This window comes from Vespa crabro, chromosome 1 (genome assembly GCF_910589235.1).
Source record: "Vespa crabro chromosome 1, iyVesCrab1.2, whole genome shotgun sequence".
NCBI lineage: Eukaryota > Metazoa > Arthropoda > Insecta > Hymenoptera > Vespidae > Vespa > Vespa crabro.
This window is the reverse complement of record NC_060955.1, coordinates 20,886,835-20,904,758: the sequence shown is the minus strand read 5'-3', so window position 1 is coordinate 20,904,758 and position 17,924 is coordinate 20,886,835. Positions and strand designations below refer to the sequence as shown.

The 17,924-nt window shown below is 27.6% G+C and overlaps 2 protein-coding genes across 3 annotated transcripts in view; both read right to left on the bottom strand.

Annotated features, from left to right (window-relative positions):
• The window catches only part of LOC124428812 (N-alpha-acetyltransferase 15, NatA auxiliary subunit), a 43,163-nt gene extending 39,610 nt beyond the window's left edge, over positions 1-3,553 (bottom strand). The window contains exons 1-8 of the mRNA XM_046973325.1: positions 3,373-3,553; positions 2,736-3,083; positions 2,425-2,559; positions 1,913-2,057; positions 1,552-1,809; positions 1,066-1,376; positions 687-968; positions 364-577 (exon numbers count right to left, since the gene is read on the bottom strand). Coding sequence (XP_046829281.1) covers positions 364-577; positions 687-968; positions 1,066-1,376; positions 1,552-1,809; positions 1,913-2,057; positions 2,425-2,559; positions 2,736-3,083; positions 3,373-3,429 — 1,750 coding nt within the window. The 5' untranslated portion in view covers positions 3,430-3,553. The remainder of the gene's footprint in view (positions 1-363; positions 578-686; positions 969-1,065; positions 1,377-1,551; positions 1,810-1,912; positions 2,058-2,424; positions 2,560-2,735; positions 3,084-3,372) is intronic.
• A 2,033-nt stretch (positions 3,554-5,586) lies between these two features.
• Positions 5,587-17,924, bottom strand: part of LOC124432713 (angiopoietin-2) — a 38,733-nt gene continuing 26,395 nt past the window's right edge. The window contains exons 2-10 of one of the 2 annotated variants that reach the window (XM_046981815.1): positions 13,949-14,226; positions 13,005-13,528; positions 11,152-11,414; positions 10,580-10,886; positions 9,396-9,527; positions 8,418-8,605; positions 8,102-8,245; positions 7,810-7,934; positions 5,587-5,904 (exon numbers count right to left, since the gene is read on the bottom strand). In XM_046981815.1, coding sequence (XP_046837771.1) covers positions 5,852-5,904; positions 7,810-7,934; positions 8,102-8,245; positions 8,418-8,605; positions 9,396-9,527; positions 10,580-10,886; positions 11,152-11,414; positions 13,005-13,528; positions 13,949-14,226 — 2,014 coding nt within the window. In that variant the 3' untranslated portion in view covers positions 5,587-5,851. Of the gene's footprint in view, positions 5,905-6,890; positions 7,565-7,809; positions 7,935-8,101; positions 8,246-8,417; positions 8,606-9,395; positions 9,528-10,579; positions 10,887-11,151; positions 11,415-13,004; positions 13,529-13,948; positions 14,227-17,924 lie in introns of those variants that run through there. The other variant, XM_046981814.1, reaches the window with a different exon arrangement.

Genomic DNA, 17,924 nt, shown 5'->3' with positions numbered 1-17,924 from the left:
GTCCTTATGAATTATTCTAATAAAAATTTTATGTGTTTAAACGAACGTAAGATAGAAATGTTTGTATAGCCTGTAATATTCCATATAAATATATTCCTCTAGGAAGAATATATCTATCAGAACGTTTTATATATATATATATATATATATATATATATATATATATTCAGTAAATATATATATATATATATTTACTGAATTATAAGTAGAAAATAAAAATTGACACTGGTATGTTTACAGTGCGATGCGTCGTCACACTGTGAATGGCCATGTTTTATGTAAAATTAAATTTGTTCGTCTCTAATCAATGATATATAATAAATGTAAAAAAGAACAAAAACAAAAGAAAAAAAGAAAACTTACCCGTATCGATTTCTTGTGTCTGCGTTGGATCCGGCAAAGGATAGTCATGTAAACGAAGATAAACCTCCATCGCACATTTTGCAGCCTTGAAATAAAATGGATGAGCACGAAGGACGTCCTCTAACCTCAAGAGACCAACGTAAGATCTTAATGTCATTTTTCTCATGCAATATGTGTGAAAGTCGAATTGATCTTCTATAATTTCCGAAAAGTGCTGTAAACAATATGAAATGATTAATATAAAAATTATAAAGTAATTATTTAAAATCAAATCATTTGGATGATATAATTCCAATATTATATTTGTCTTTTACACGACTTACCCTGTCAACTTCATGGCACTTCTTTAACGCTTCTCCATATTTTCCAAGACGTTGATACGCATGTGCTGCTTCCATTTGAATCCACATACATTGCATTTCATTTAAATTTTCCATGGCTAATACGCCTTCCCTTGTAAACTTCCCACATGTCTCTTCTGCTTCTTTTATTAAATTAGCACGTAGCATATATTTGGCACATTTAGAATTAATATATCGATCTGCGGTATCTAATCCTTGAGCTTCATCCAACCACTTATACGCTTCTTGAACATTTCCAGCGTGCTAAAATAATATATTTAATATCGCATAAATATTAAATATTATATATTATTTCCATTTATATATTTCAAAAGTAATAAAATATTATATTATTATTTACCTTAAATATTCGTCCTTTGGTAACAAACAGTTCTATTAATGTAGGCGTATGATCTATGGCAGCATCAATCTCGTTCAGCGCTTTCTCTGTAAGACCAAGATAATCATAATGTTGAGCTAAATAATAATAAGTCCATAATAAAGCCGACGCTGGTTCTCGTGGATTATCTTTTTCTTGATTACTAAAATGACCATGGGCTTTTAACGCTTCCTTATATTCCAGAACAAGAGATTGAATAACCTCAACTTTTTGTTTGTCATTATACAACGAACGAAGATTAACAAACAATGGTGGTACACCTTTATGAAGGCCTAAATAAAAACAAAACATATATATATATATATATATATATATATATATATATATATATATAAAACGTTATAAATAAAAAATATAAGTATGTACGTGTACGTTAAGTAATCTTTTAATATGAGAAAAAAAAAAGAAAAATAAAAAGAAAAATGCAAAAGTTTTTTCAAGGCATACCTCGTCGTAAATATAAATCGACTAATGTTTTAAATTGTTCTCCGGTAGCATAATTCAATTGTAAACGTCTTGGTGCTAATGCACGAGGAAATAATTCTTCGTATCTTTGGAGCATAATCAATGTATCTTCTGGTGTTTCATGTCTTTCAGCCTCTGCTAATTTAGCATAATATGTAGTATTTTCTGGATTGATATTTAATAATTCTTTGTAAACCTGCGTTGCTTCTGCATATTGTTGAAGCTGAAGTCTGAGTTTACCTGAATGAAAAAAAAAAAAAAAAAAAAGTAAAAAAAGAAAAGTCATTAAACTTGTATAAAATTATTAATTATACAATAACGATGATAACAAGAAATAACGTACCATATGTCTCTTTTAAAGTGACTCTATCACAAATTTGATATCGATACTTATCAAGATGTTTTAAAGCTTGTTCATTGTCACCAGATTCTTGAATAACCATATTTTGGTATAACAGCAATTCACTATGTTCATAATCATAACAAATCTGCACAATTAATTAAAATATTTAATATATTAGATCAAATTCTTAAATATTTTTGTACAAAATAAAATAAAATTATATGCATGATAATATATAACATAATAATTGATATTGAAAATATATTATTGATATTAAAAATATTAGAAGATACTAAAATAAAATATAATTTAACAATATATACATATATATATATATATATATATATATATATATATATATATATATATAAATATTAGAAGATACTAAAATAAAATATAATTTAACAATATATACATATATATATATATATACATATATATATATATATATATATATATATATATACACACGACTTAAATCATTTCTCAATGTTTTATTTTCGTATACATACCATAGGTGAATTTCGAAATGTATCTAAAATTTTAAGCGCCATCTCATAGTCTTTTAATAAATGATAAGATATAGCGAAACCAATCCAAGAAGCACGTTGTGTTGGACGTAACATAAACAATTGATATCTTGTATCCTGTAAATAATAATTTGTCATATTAATAATATAATAATATAATATAATTTTTATTTAACATTGAAACGTATAGATTTGTATATAATAACAAAATAATTCTTATTATATATATATATATATATATATTTATATTTAATGTATATTAATAATAATATATATTCTATATGAGTACTCACTCTATATCCTTCTAAATCCCTCATTTGAATTTGAAGTAAAGATAAATCTCTAAGGATTTGGATATTGTCCTTATCCCATTTAAGAGCATTTCTATAACACTTGATAGCCTCATCATATTTCTTATCGGAACGCTGTAACAGTCCATAAACATGCCAGCATACATGAGACTGTAAACTGTTCCTAAGACCACGCCGTACATGATCATATGCTTCTTCTTTGCGACCTAAGCAATTCAGAGTCAGACCTTTCATCGCCAATGTCTCTCCATGCTCACTGAATTTTGGATTAGATAAGATTTGCTTTGCAAATTTCAATCCATTTTTGTATTGTTTGTGTTCATAACATCTCTGGAAGATTAAAAAAAAAAAAAATGAGAATATCATTTGTTGAAAATTAAAGCTTTCCTATTCTTTAATTATATATTTAAAATATAATGTAATGTAATAGCTGTCATAAAGGTCATAATCTTGAGAATTTGATTTCATTAATAACATTACAATGATATTTATGGTTAAACGTTGCCATTGAATTTTTTTAAGGTTTTCGAAGAGTGCTTCATCATTAGAACATGATGAGTACACCTATTAGCCGGAGAGTGGGGTCCAAAACAGAGTATTTTTAATGGCTGTTACTCACCAAAATTCGCTTAAACAAGGCATTTTCTTTGGGTGGCAAAGGATTGCTGGAGGACATTTTTGTATAAATACAAAAATAGAGGGCCTTTTCCACCCGGTAAACTTAATTTTCACCACAAAACCTCGTGGCCACAAACGAAGAAGTCGATCTTCGATCACGTGATCATCTGCGAAACTGTTGTTCCGCCGGAAGTTCTAAGTTCACGGTGCCGCACATTTCAACAAGTGTTGTAACTTTTATTTAATAGGAAAAGGAAGAAAGAGAGAAAAGAAAAGGAAAAAGAAAAAAGAAACGTTCGAGTAATACGATCAAAATTTAATTGACGATAATAATAATTACAATTATCTATCGTCGTTAATCTAATAGATATAAATGAAAATAAAAGGACAAAATCAATTGGTATTAGATTTTAAAATTATTTTAGAATTGAACGAAAGTTTTTAACAACGCCATCTATATAACGTATCGAATCCTTCGAATATGATATACAATTTTAATCCTTACTTTTATGATCAATTTTGTCATTACGATTAAAATATATAAGAGTTAAGTATTGTAATATTTTGACTTAATTAAACCCATGAAAGAAATAAAATGAAATTTATTTATTTATAAACTTTATATATAATAGTTAAGATTTCAAATACACTCATTGGCTGATTCTTTCGTAATGCATCTTTAAGCATGCATCACACGATCGCAAAATAATTTTTCATATAAACTTTATAAATTTAAATATAAAAAAAATAAATATAGTATTTGTCGTTTATTAATTATTATTGTCGTATTATTAAAATGTTATTATTAAAAAGTCTTGTAATAATAATTTCGAATAAAATTCTTTATCATTTTTATGTCGCGTATTACATTACCGACATATTATTACAAGTCCATTAAAAATACAGTCGGTAAGTCAGTATAGCAAATATTTAATTTTATTTAAGACAATTAAAATAAATTCTATAGGATATAATAAAATTATACATTTATATATATATATATATATGTATGTATTTATTTATTTATTTAAAATCAATTGATATCCTTCTTACTGTTCAATAACATAAAATAATCATTGTTACCATATTTTATTTTGTACACTCAAGATGGCAGCATTAGTTGCTCGAGTCTACTTATATCAATTCTATGTGACGTCAGAAGGTTTGTAAGCAAAAAAAAAAAAAAAAAAAAAAAAAGAAAAAAGAAAAAAAAACCAGAAAGGCAATTTGATTCTCGTAGTGTAAAATCTCTGATAAATTTATTTTTCTAAATCTATGTATTTTCTATTAAATACGCTAAGATATTTAATCGATAATTTGTATCGATTCTCTTTATAAACGTTATGACTTTTGTTAATAATATGTTTGTTTACATTTTTATTACGAAGAACTCTCTCCGGCTAAGGGAGCTAATATTCTCGGGTATTTGTTTGTTTTTTTTTTTTTTTTTTCCAAGAATACATACCTTCTATTTGATCTTCGTTTGTTTTCAATTTGGCAGTCGAAGGATAACCGTGGTTGAGTAAGCACGTATCGCTCGTATCAAAATGCGTAAGTAATTTAATATATTATTAATTTTTATTTCAAACGATGCAAATAAATAAATTCAATATAATTCCTCGTAATATATTTTTTTCCCATTATTTCTCAAATTAATAATGTTAATTAATTGACGTTCTTACCTTTCGTTGGTTATATTTATGAAATTAATAGAAAAACATTAAAAGAAAAATTAATTTTCTTGAAAAACTTGTACTCTCATTGATTAATTATCAAGGATAAAAGAAAAAGAAAAAGAAAAAAAAAAAAGAAAAAAAAAACAAAATTAACATGTGCGAAATAGTCCATTGAACTATTTCCATTTTTGATTAGAACGAGACCGAGATTTTTTTTTTTATTTAACCGTGCAAATTAATCAATTAAACGTCTAATTAATTTTATATTTCTTTTGTATAATTGATACAAACGATCACACGAATAATTTTTTTCATTTAATTATCGTTAATTATTGATAATCGTTTGTCTATCATTGAAGAATTAACGAACGACAGATAAAAAAGGGAAAAAAAATCTATCAGAAGTATGAGAGAAGTTTCAAATTGAATATAAATTTTGCAAAACAATACGTTTTAGATGACAAGAGAGGTGTGTGTTATTCTTTCTTTTTCTTTTTTTTCTTTTTTTTTTTCTCTTTTTTTGTTCTTTTTACTCGTACTTTACAAAAGATATATCTTTATTCTAAAGCTCATTTTTACAACTTAATACGACATCTTTACGAGCCTTTACAGTCCATTATTTACAATCCATTGATTCGCCATTATAGGGAATTCACATTCCATGTTTTCGTATCGATACTTCTTTGTGGTTTCTCATTTGTTTATTTTATTTTTTTTTTCTTTTTCCTCTTCTCCTTCTTCTTCTTCTTTTTTCTTTTTTTTTTTTAATTATTTTTTATCTTCCTCCAATTAATAAAACATTCGTCACAGACAGAGAGATTCCTTTCGCATTGATAGTACGTTAACAGCTGTAAAATCTTTTTCACGTTTTGTAATTAATAATAATAATAATAATAATAATAATAATAATAATAATAATAATAATAATAATAATAATAATAATAATTCATTGTTAATTAACTTAACGAGAGTATTTCCACTAAAATTCGATTTCTAAGAAACGCGATGTATATAAATTAGAATTGTTTCGAACGACGCAGTTCGAAAAATATATTTTCGTCGTGATTTCAAAGGGACGCAAAAGAAAAAGGAAGAAGAAAAAAAAAAGAAAACGTTCTTTCCTTTTCCTTCTGTTTTTTTTTTCTTCCTTTTTCTTTTTTTCTTTTTTCTTTTTTCTTTTTCCTTTTTTTTTTTTTATCAGACACATTTCTTACTACCAAAACATTTGCGTCCATTTGAAAACACAAACGAACGTTACGCACGAAGTGTGTATCATAAACGCGCAATTTTGCGAGCGATTTTCTTTTTCTTATTGAAAGAAAATAAAAAAAAAAATTGATCCGGTCGATGACGAATCATGAATAATATAATTATTTATATACACGTATATCGTGATCGCATCGTAATTTTACTTTTTTTTTTATTTCTTTTCTTTTTCCTCGTTCTTGTTCTCTTTTTTCCTTTTTTTTATTCTTTTTCTTTTCTTTTTTCTTTTTTTTTTTTTTTTTTTTTTTAATTAATTTCATTCACTTAGCCGACATATCGTAACATCTGGCCGATCGTATATTATTATTTACATTTTCCATTCAAGAAACGGAGAGTTAGCTTTCTTCGTTCTTATTTTTTTCAATCTCTTTTTTTTTTTTTTTTTTTTTTTTAATTATTTCGTTTTATTTCTCCGTTTCGATATGCGGCTGTGCGCGTTGATATTTTCAAAAAAAAAAAAAAAAAAATAAAAAAAGAATAAATAAAATCGTCACGTTCTTCGTTGAATGTATTGATAAAAAATATAAAAAAAAAAAAAAGAAAAAAAATAAAAGAAAGAGATAGAGAGAGAGAGAGAGAGAGAGAGAGAGAGATAGAGAGAGAAACAGAAACGTAAAACGTAACGCATCGTATAATAATTTATAATATTCTACGCTAAACGTCGGATTTCTTTTCTTTTGAGTTTTTCAATGACGACATAGAGAAACAACGACGATGAATTATTCTTTTCCTTTTTTTTTTTTTTTCTTTTCTGTTTCAACTTAAGTTAAAAATCGGTGGTTCGCGAACAATCGAAGACAACGATGTTTAAATACATGGTAAATTAATTGATTAGATGATTAATCGTCTGCGTCGTATAAAATAATAATCTTCTCTTTCATTCTTTTCTTTTTTTCCTTTTTTTCTTTCCTTTTTTCTTTTCTTTTTTCTTTTCTTTTCTTTTCTCTTCTTTTCTTTGTCATTTTACGTTTTCATTTTCGTTTACGTTTTCACGTTAAGTCTATGCGTTTCACGTCGTACACTGCGTCTTGTCTGGGAATGAAAAGAAAGAAAAAAAGGAGGAAAGAAAAAAAAAAGAAAGAAATGAAAATAGGGAAGAAAGAAAGAAAGAAAGAAAGAAAAAAGAAAAAATAGAGGGAAAAATTCGTAAAACGTTCGTTTAGGTGAACGCCGTTGGTCCTTTAGGTTTTATCATCATGGTCGCCCTTTTTAACGTGTAATCCCATCCTCTCCAACGGAACCATACGATTCCTTGAATATGAGAAAAATAAAAATAAAAATAAAAATAAAAATAAAAATAAAAATAAAAATAAAAATAAAAAAAGAAATAAAATGAAATAAAATAAAATAAAATAAAATGAAATAAAATAAATAAATAGAGAAATAAATAAGTAAAAATAAAGAAGTAAACGTGTTCCCATAAAAGTCGCATTCGAACGTAGTTTTAACGGTCTGTAATTATAATTAAATAAATAAATGTATTAATATTAAAATACCTTGTCGAGCCGATAAATCTTGAGGATCGTTAAGATAAAGTCCATTTAATCCACGTCCACAAGATTTCCACCACCAACCACCCTTTAGCATTGACGCACAATTCAACGAAGATCTATCGTTGTCTCTGTAAAATATATCGTATCGAAATGCAAAATCAATAATTAAATTAACGATTATTTTTCTTTTATATTAGATGACAATTATATATATAATAAATCTTTATATAGATATGATAGATATTTAGATATAGATATTTAAAATCATTAGAATAAGATCGTATATAATTATTACCTATTATAAGTCGAGAATGGACTATTATTCGATCCATACCATGGATCATTCAAAGAATCACCAGCAGTACCTTCGTAGCCATCGATTTCCAATTTATAATATTCACCCTCGGAATATATTTTAAAGTGCATATATTGTGCGTATCTAAAGTGATTAGATATGAATTAGATATAAGATGAAGGATCGAAGAAATTGAGACATTTAAATTAATTTTTATCGATAGAAAGAAAAAACAAAAAAAAAGAAAAAAAGAAAATGAAGAAAAAAGAAGAAAAAGAAAAAGGAAAAAAAGTATTTTAATAATTGACACGTGTACCTTTTATTCCCTTCGAAATCTTCCAATTCAACTCGGAGCATGTAATCCTCGTTATTGGTTAACATATAGATATTTTCATTTCCTAACCAAAATTCTCGAGCCGGATTACCAAAACCATTTTTGTAATCGGCCCAATCTCTGTTAAAGTTTTCTCTAGGTTCACCAAAGTCGTCTCTTCTTTGTATTACCTAAATAAAAAAAAAAAAAAAAAAAGAAAAAAAAGAAAATGAAGAAGATCGTGTCTACCGTTAGCGATTATTTCGAAAAAGAAAAAGAGATTGAGAGAAATAGAAAGAAAACAAAAAAAATATATATATATATATATATATATATATATTCAAAATGTTTCTCTCTATAGTATATAGACGATAGAGTTATTTACAATTATTATAATTATTATATTTATATTTACCGTTACGATATTGTACTAATATTAAATTAATAATTATATTACTGTATGATATAATTATAATTATATCATTGTATGATATAGTATATATTTTAATGTATTTATATTATAGTATATATATATATATATATATATATATATATATATATATATACTATTTATAATAATAATTAATAATATATCATAGAGAGAGATATAGATATATTTCTCTTCCTTTCTTTTTCTCAATATATAAATATATTATATTACACATATATATATAAATATGAATATAAATGTCAGATGGGCAGAAAAAGAGGGAGAGAGAGAGAGAGAGAGAGAGAGAGGCAGGGAGAGCGGGAAGAAAAAGGAAGAGAAAGGTGCTTTATTCAAATCGCTATGAAATAACGTGGCAGCGATCTGAACTGAGGGAATAGTTATTGTTTGAGGAAAAAATCGACGTCTTCCTTCTCATACGTAAGAACTCGATGATCGGCGATGCGCTATTACATGTTACGATAGGATAGGATAGGATACGATAGAATAGGATAGAATAGAATAGTCGAGATCTCTCGAGCATGAAAACTTACCGTCCAACCACCATCGGCAATTTCCTGCTCACAGTAGACCTTGAGGAACCAATATGTAGTACCTCGTATTTGAAGATAATAGACACCGTTGTCTCTCATACCTGCATTTAGCAAGTCCACGCACGAGAAACCCTGGAAAACGTCGAAAGTGTGCCGATTTTATTTAGCTTTCCTTTTTTCTTTTTTTCTTTTTTTTTTTCTTTTTTCTTTTTTCTTTTTTCTTTCTCTATTTTCTTTTCTCTCTTTTTCCTTCTTCTTCTTCTACGTTTCATTTTTTTCCCCCTTTTTTTTTTCTCCTTTTTATTTCTTTTTTTCTTCTTTCTTTTCTCTCTCTCTCTCTCTCTCTCTCTCTCTCTCTCTCTCTTCCTTTCGCTCGTAAATCAAGAAATATTATGTTTATCTAGAGTTTAAAGATCTATAGTGATTACTGTTCCTTTTTTTCTTCTTTTTTCTTTTTTTCTTTTTGTTTGTTTAAATTTTTAATTCCCCGTATAATTTTTCGAAATCGCACATATTTTGATATGTGGGCTTGTATTTTCTCTTTTTTTATTTCTTTTTCCCCCTCTTTTTTTCTTTCTGTTCTTTTTTTATTTATTCTTTTTTTTTTTTTAAGTCCGATTTAAGTTTTCTCCGACAGAAAATTTATTGCCAGTTCATAAATTACGTACGCGGTATAAATTATATTACAAGTTTCACATTATATAAGTTTCTTTTTAGATACGGCAACAAAAAAGAAAAAAAGAAAAAAAAAAGAAAAAAAAAAAGAAAGAAAAAAGAAAAAAAAAGGAAAGAACAAAAAAGTGTAAAATATCGGATCTATATATATATATATATATATATATATATATATATATATATATATATATATATATATACATATATAGGATTGAGATATTATAAAAATGTTTCAGTATTAATAATGTATTACGTTTACGTTCAGATAAATTAGATAGAATATTCAATAGATTACATGTTAACGTATTAGATTATATCGATAGAAAGTAAATAACTTTGACATTTATTTTTTTTCTTTTTCTTTCTTTTTTTTTTTTTCTTCTTTTTTTTTTCTTGCAAATTCATTGAACGCTCATATCGATCTAATATTTCTTAAACATACACACACATACACACATACACACACACAATTAATCATTAAAAATTATATCGTATTATAATCGTATTACCTTGATATCTTTGTAATTGATTAAGATGTCACTGGTGAAGGTTGTGTTAGCAGGACTTGGTTTATTTTTAACACTCGGGAATATGACACCACGATTCCTAGTCGTTGATCTTTGTGGTCCAGCAGAAGTTGGGGTCATGGGGGTTGTTGCCAATGATCCATTACTTGACGGATAAGACGTGGTATATGTGAGGAACGTCGAAGAGGTCGAAGTTGACGTTTGAATAGACGGTGGAATCGTTGTTGCGGTCATAGACGACGAGGATGAGATTTCCGTAACGAAGTTTTCGTTCTGCAGGTTAACATATCTTGACAGAGAAAAAGAAAAAAGTGTCGAACGTTTAAACGAAACTTTTATATATTTGCACGTGTTGTAAATCTTGGGTTTTCTTTCTTTTTTTTTTTTTTTTTTTTGTTATTTATGTTTTTTATTTTATTTTCTTTTAATTTTTTTTTTTTCAAAAAAAAGAAAAAGGTTCTCAGTTATACCGATTTAACGTAATAACATATTGATACTAATATACAATATACGAAAATTATAATTTTAATATTAAACATTTAGATCATACCAACCTTCCTGGATCATATTCGACAAGCCGATCTATCGTTGGATCCAACAATAATTCTGCGGGTATTTGTCGTTGTGCCAACGTAGCCACGTCATCCTCTTGTTTCTTAAGCCTACTCTCGACGCCTTCCAAATTTTCTATTATCTTATTCGTCTTCGTTCTAAGATCAGCGTGTATCTCACTGATCGCCCTCTCCTGTCTTTGCGTTTGAGTAAGCAACTCGTCGGATTTTGGAAGTAGATCGTCCACCGAATTTTTCGTGCCGACCTATGAGATCGATGTCGTTTTAAAAAGAAAAAAAAAAAAAAAAGTTTTATCTTTCTTCTTCTTCTTTTTTTTTTTCTTTTCGTTCCTATCACTTGTATCATACAACAATAACAACAACAAAAACAAATAATTACTTAGGAATAAAATAATTCATCAAAAAAAAATGTATATATATATATAATTGCTATACAAATGATTATAAATAATTACAAAAAAAGAAAAAAAAGAAGAAAAAAGGAAAAAGAAAAAAAAAATAAAGACGACCATTGAATTGTTCGTTCTTTCTCTTCGTAATTATTTATTTATTTATTTATTTTTTATTTTCATTCTTTTTCTTTTTTTGTTTCTTTTTGTAATCGTCGCGCATGATCTTTTTCTTCTTTTTTTTTTCTTTTTTTTCTTTTTTTTTTTTTTTTTTTTATAATAATTTATAAATATCTCAGATCTTCTGATCTTTTATCTATGTAAATAAAATGAAAATCGAGAACGAGGTTCCGTTTTCACTGCCAAGTCATTGGGTCTGCAGGAAGTTAATCGCCCAGTCGATCTCGACTCGTTTTAACCCTTAACGGTCTAACGCCAATCGTGTTGCTTGGCACGCGACTTATACTAATCGAGACTCCTAGACTGGATTCCGCGTTGGGAAAACCGCATCGGAAGGTAGCATCGCGATCAATTACGTACCGTATATGTATTCCTTGCGTGTAAAGCGAATCTATTTTATTCCTTTCCTTTTTTATTTTCTTTTTTATTTTCCCTGTTTATTTATTTTTTGCTTTTTTTCTTTCTTCATTTATTCTTTGCTTTCATTCTTTTTTCTTTCTTTCTTTCTTTCTCTCTTTCTCTCTTTCTTTCTATTACGAGATACGTTTCGTCGGAAATGAAATGAGAAACTCTCGTACGGTTTTCTTTTCTTATCGTTTTTTCTTTTCTTTTCTTTTTTTTTTTTTTTTCTTTTTCTTTCTTTTCTTTTTTTTTCTCTCCTCTAAGTAATATATTAATCTTAATGAAGTCTCTCTTTGGATTTCTTTATAATTATCTACGTTACATATCTAGGTTATATTTGATGTAAGAAGAAGATTGTGGTGTAATATCACGGCACTTTTTTTTTACTTTTTTCTTTTTATTTATCTTTAAATAAATTCTTTTTCTCTTCATTAAACTTTTCCTCGTCATTTCTTTTTCTATTTTATTTCTATTCTTCGACGATCATCCGGATTGTCGGATAATTGCGATAGAAAATTCAATACAAAAAAAAAAAATGGAAAAATCGTCGAATTTTATTTTACAATTGTCTATAATAAATTGGACGAATATACGATAAAGAAAGAAAATCGTAGAATATTTTTTTTTAACGATTATATATAATTAGATAAAAATTCGAGTAAAAAGAAACAAAAAAAAAAAAAACAAGAAATAGAAAAAGAAGAGAAAGAAAGTAACAAAAATATGACATATTTTTTTGTGACAATTATGAACGTCAGATAAATTCGATAAAAAAAAAAAAGAAAAAAAGAAGAGAAAGAAAAGAAAAAAGAAAAAGGAAAAGTAAAAGGAAAATTGAGAAACGAAAAAAATTGTATTACTCACCACGACGTTCCAAACTTCGTCCATCTTTTCGGAAACAGTTAACATGGGATGCATTCTTTCGACTAAACGATCGAACTTGCTCTGTTTTGGTGGTGGCTGAGGAGTCGTAGTCGAATTTCTGTGATCATTAACAATTGCTTTGTCAACGACCGCGTCGTGTACGTCAGTCATCAGATTGTAAATAGCTCCTAAATTGTCCGAGACCAGGTTGATATGAAATTGAAGTTTACGATCCAACGCACCGGTGGCTTGTCTAAGATTCTCGATCTCGATCGACACGTGATTCATAACCTCGTTGCTCATCGCCTTCGTGATCTCAACGACGCTCATACTGACAGGCTTCTTTTCGCTTGCCTCGGCATTTATGTCGTCGTTTTGTAAGAAATTATTGTCGAGTTGATTCTTTAGATTAACAAGCTTGTGATCGATATCAGAGACCTTCTGATCAAGAGAAATCAATTTCTCACCGAGAGATTCTGGCGATCTTTCGTCATTGTCATGATGGATCAATCGTATTATCGGAACTATAATGTTAGAAATAAAAATACAGGTTTGTTTTTTTTTTTTCTTTTCTTTTTAATACTAGCGATTAATAATTATTTAAAAGAAAGAATTTGTCTGGAATTTTTCGTAACGTTTTCATAATAATAATAATAATAATAATAATAATAATAATAATAATAATAATAATAATAATAATAATAATAATAGTAATAATAATAATAATAATAAAAAAAGAATAAATCAAAAGTCAGATTATCAATCGTTTGATGGAGTAAATGTATATTATATATAATATAGATTAAAAAGAAAAGCAAAAAAAAATATATATATATATATTTATATATATAATCAAATAATATATAGATATACGTGTATACATTTTTTTGGTTTTCTTTTATTATTTGATTATATATATAAAATGTACAAAAAATAAACTATACCACTTTCAGCCTCGTTATCCTCCCTCCTATTATCAGCCGATCTCGCATGGATCTGTTCCTGCGATATCGGAGGATGTGCATTGAACAGTTTCAAATCCAATGTCCTGAGTTTAGCGATGACAGCGTCTGTTTTGTCAATGTTGTCGTTGACCCTTGAATCCAAGGCTTCGACTCGCCTCATCAGATGTTCAACAGCTTTATCAAGATTCTCGATTCGTTGTAGCTTCGATTCAAGGGTCGAGACGATGACCTCGAAGACGTTGAAGAGATACTGTTCCCTAAGATAAAGATGAGAAATTATTTTTTCGAGAGTCAACCATGAAAAACGAGTTCTCCTTTTCTCTCCCTCCCTCCCTCTCTTTCTCTCTCTCTCTCTCTCTCTCTCTCTCTCTCTCTCTTTCTCTCTTTCTCTTGAAAATGAGAAAGATCATCACAGATAATTCGTGTCTGCACCTGACTCTTTTTAAACGTCGTATAGTCGAGGAAACTTCATGGCCTTCTTTTCTTAGCAACATGTACCTACCTTACTTATATATATATATATATATATATATATATACATACCTTTATATACATACCTCTACCTACCACGGTATAAAAGATTTTTGCCCGAAAGGCTCTGCTGTTGGTGCGTTACGCAAGAAAAAGGCGATCGCGGTTAGCACCGGGCGGCGTCGTTTCGTTCTCGCATTCTCTCTCTCTTGGGAGAAGAGAATGTGCCTCTCTCTCTCTATCTATCTCTCTCTCTCTCTCTCTCTCTCTCTCTCTTTTTTCTTTCTTTCTGTGTTGGTTAAAAGAGGGCAGGAAAGAAGAAAAAAGAATAACTGAGGATAATAAGAAAAACCGGCGGAAGAAAATAAAGAAAGTTGACTCGAGCGAGAGAGTGACGAAATTGCTCTCTTGGAAGTATTTAGACTTAAAAGTCCCGCCATAACTTTTCGTCCTTCTCTTCGTCACTTTGTCGTTGTCGTTGTCGTTGTCGTTGACGTTGTCGTTGTCGTTGTCGTTGTCGTTGTTGTCGTCGTCGTTGTCGTCGTTAAGTCTCGTTTGTCGGGTTTCACTTCGTAGGAATTTGCAATCTCTTGATACGTTCCAAACTTTTCTTCCGTGCTTCTGGTATGTGAAAATTGAATCGTCGTTTTCGCATGTCCCTCATCGTTCAAGTTAAATATCTATGTATTTATTTACTTACATTCCGTCCTACGATTATACTCGTTAATACTTTTCTTTTACTTGTACATGTTAGTATATATATATATATATATATATATATATATATATATATGTATATATATGAGATTTTATATGTATGGGTATACGCATTTTACTCGAATGTTGTTTGATTATTTTTATATATTTGATTTTAATTCTTATTATTAGCCAAGAAAAGAAAAAGAATAGTTAGAATTATTAACATATATATATATATATATATATATATATATATATATATATATATATATATGTGCGTATACATAAATTTGTTTAAATGTCCATTTAAATTTATGGTTATTGTACATGTTTTATGATTTTGCCATAATTTCGAATATTAATTGAGGAAAAAAAGAGAATGTTTTAACACACTCATGTCATGTATACATATATATATTAGAATTTCTACTCAAACATATTGTTATTTTATATTTTATTATTTTATTATAGTTTCGATTTATAACTCGGAGAAAAAAGAGAATATTTTACCATATATATATATATACATGGATCTGTTAAAATGTCCACTCAAACGTATCGTTATGTTACGTTTTATTATTCAGCGATAATTTAGATTTTTAACTGACTATATGAGAAAGAAAAAAGAGAGTAGTTAACTAGTATATACATAAACATACATACATACATACATATATATATATATATATATGTATATATGGACCTGTTAAAATGTCCACTCAAACGTATCGTTATTATTAATTATTATTAGCCGCGTGTAATCTTCCTCGCTTGGTGAACCACCTTTTGCTTATGAATTGGCATCCGACAAGAATGGTTTGGCTTTCACTGAGTATACTTTCGCGAATGACTGCAAATCTATAACGATTACGACGCCGTTCGAGACTAGGTCGTTAATTAGAAACGTCAATTAATTCTTATACGTACGAGATGAATTGAAAGATCTTTTCTCGCGCTCTAAAACGTCCAATAATAATAATAATAATAATAATAATAGTTTCAAACTGTTTGTCCTTGTCTTGTTTTTTATTTTTTATCTACCCCTCACTCTCTCTCTCTCTCTCTCTCTCTCTCTTTTTTTCTCTATTTTTCTCTTTCTCTGTCTCTGTCTTTCTTCAAGTACATCAGAGTTAGCCCTTTATATGATTTTTCTTAAACGTATACACATGTAAATTGATCGAAAGTGAAATTTGGACGTAACATGAAACACACACACGTACACCCGCATGAACGTATACGTATATTCACACATTTATAGTTGAGATATATTCGAATACGAGAGAGAGAGAGAGAGAGAGAGAGAGAGAGAGAGAGAGAGAGAGAGAGAACCAGTTTCTGGACCATAGTTCTTTCCGAACCGTATCGAACATTGAACCAGTTTCTGTTCTCTGTAACTTCTCGTTCGTGCTGGGAAAGGAAAAGCGAATGATAAAAAGGCGGTCTGCGGTTACGTGCATTGTATTTCTCTCTCTCTCTCTCTCTTGGGAGAAGAAAAAAAGAAAGGAAGAGAGGAAGAAAGAAAGAAAGAAAAAAAGATCGAGAAAAAGAAATCATCTCTGAGCTCTGTCATGACTTTTCGTATGGTTTATGTATCTCGTTCCTCGCGATGAATGAATTTCTCGATACATTTCTTGGAATCTGGATCTTTGCTTTTATATGTCTGAGAGGACGTAATATACTAACTCATCTCTCTTTTTTTCTTCTCTCTCTCTCTCTCTCTCTCTCTTTCTTTCTTTCTCTTTCTCTCTTTTTTTTTCTTTTCTTCGAACGATTCTCCTTTAAAATGTTTCTTATATTTTCATATCATTATTTTATTTAATACTGCAAAGAAAATCGTGAAATATATAAATAAATAAATAAATAAATAAATAAATAAATAAATAAGTAAATGTATGAATGAAATTATTTGATGGTTGGTAGTATTTTAAATAAACTTGATCAGTATTAATAATAAAATATCAGTAAGTATTTATAATAAATATGAATTACACAATCATGACGTTTAATTATTTATAATGACAAAAATATTCATATAATATGTCGATCATTTTATATATTATTTTACAAAAGTATTTAGAGTTAATTTATACAAATATTAATCAAATAAATAGAAATGTTATTTGAAGTAATTTATTGTCTTTTTGTTTTCTTTCATTTTATAGATTATTGTAGGAAAAAGAAAAATTTATCTGTTATATAATAGAAAAAAAAACATATGCACTTCCGTATATGGATACGATAAGTATACCTGAAAAATATTACTTATATACTAATAAGATCATACAAGTACAGGATGTATTAAAAATTCTTCTGGACTATTTTGAAAATTGATTACTACTTTTTTGTGATTTTTTTTTTTAAATTAATTTTAATTTTAGATCGATAAAATTACTAAAGCTTAAAAACATTAACTTCACTTTGTAATATTGTATAATTATTATACTATAATTAAATTTTCTAAATTATATAATAAGTTATGCTAATCAAAATAATTATATAAATAATCTAATTATATTACAATAAGTTATATTGTAATATATTGTATAAGTATTATAAGTATCAATATAACTATCAACACAATTATACTAATAATAAATACTATTAAGATTATTATATCAATATAAGTTATATTCTTTTTAAATATAATTAAGTAATAATAATAATGCTACTAATATAATTATTACTAATTATAATATTGCTTGTATAATATTGCTATTATCACTATTACTATTACTCTTGTTATTATTATTATTATAGTAATCGTATGTAATCATATTAGAGTATA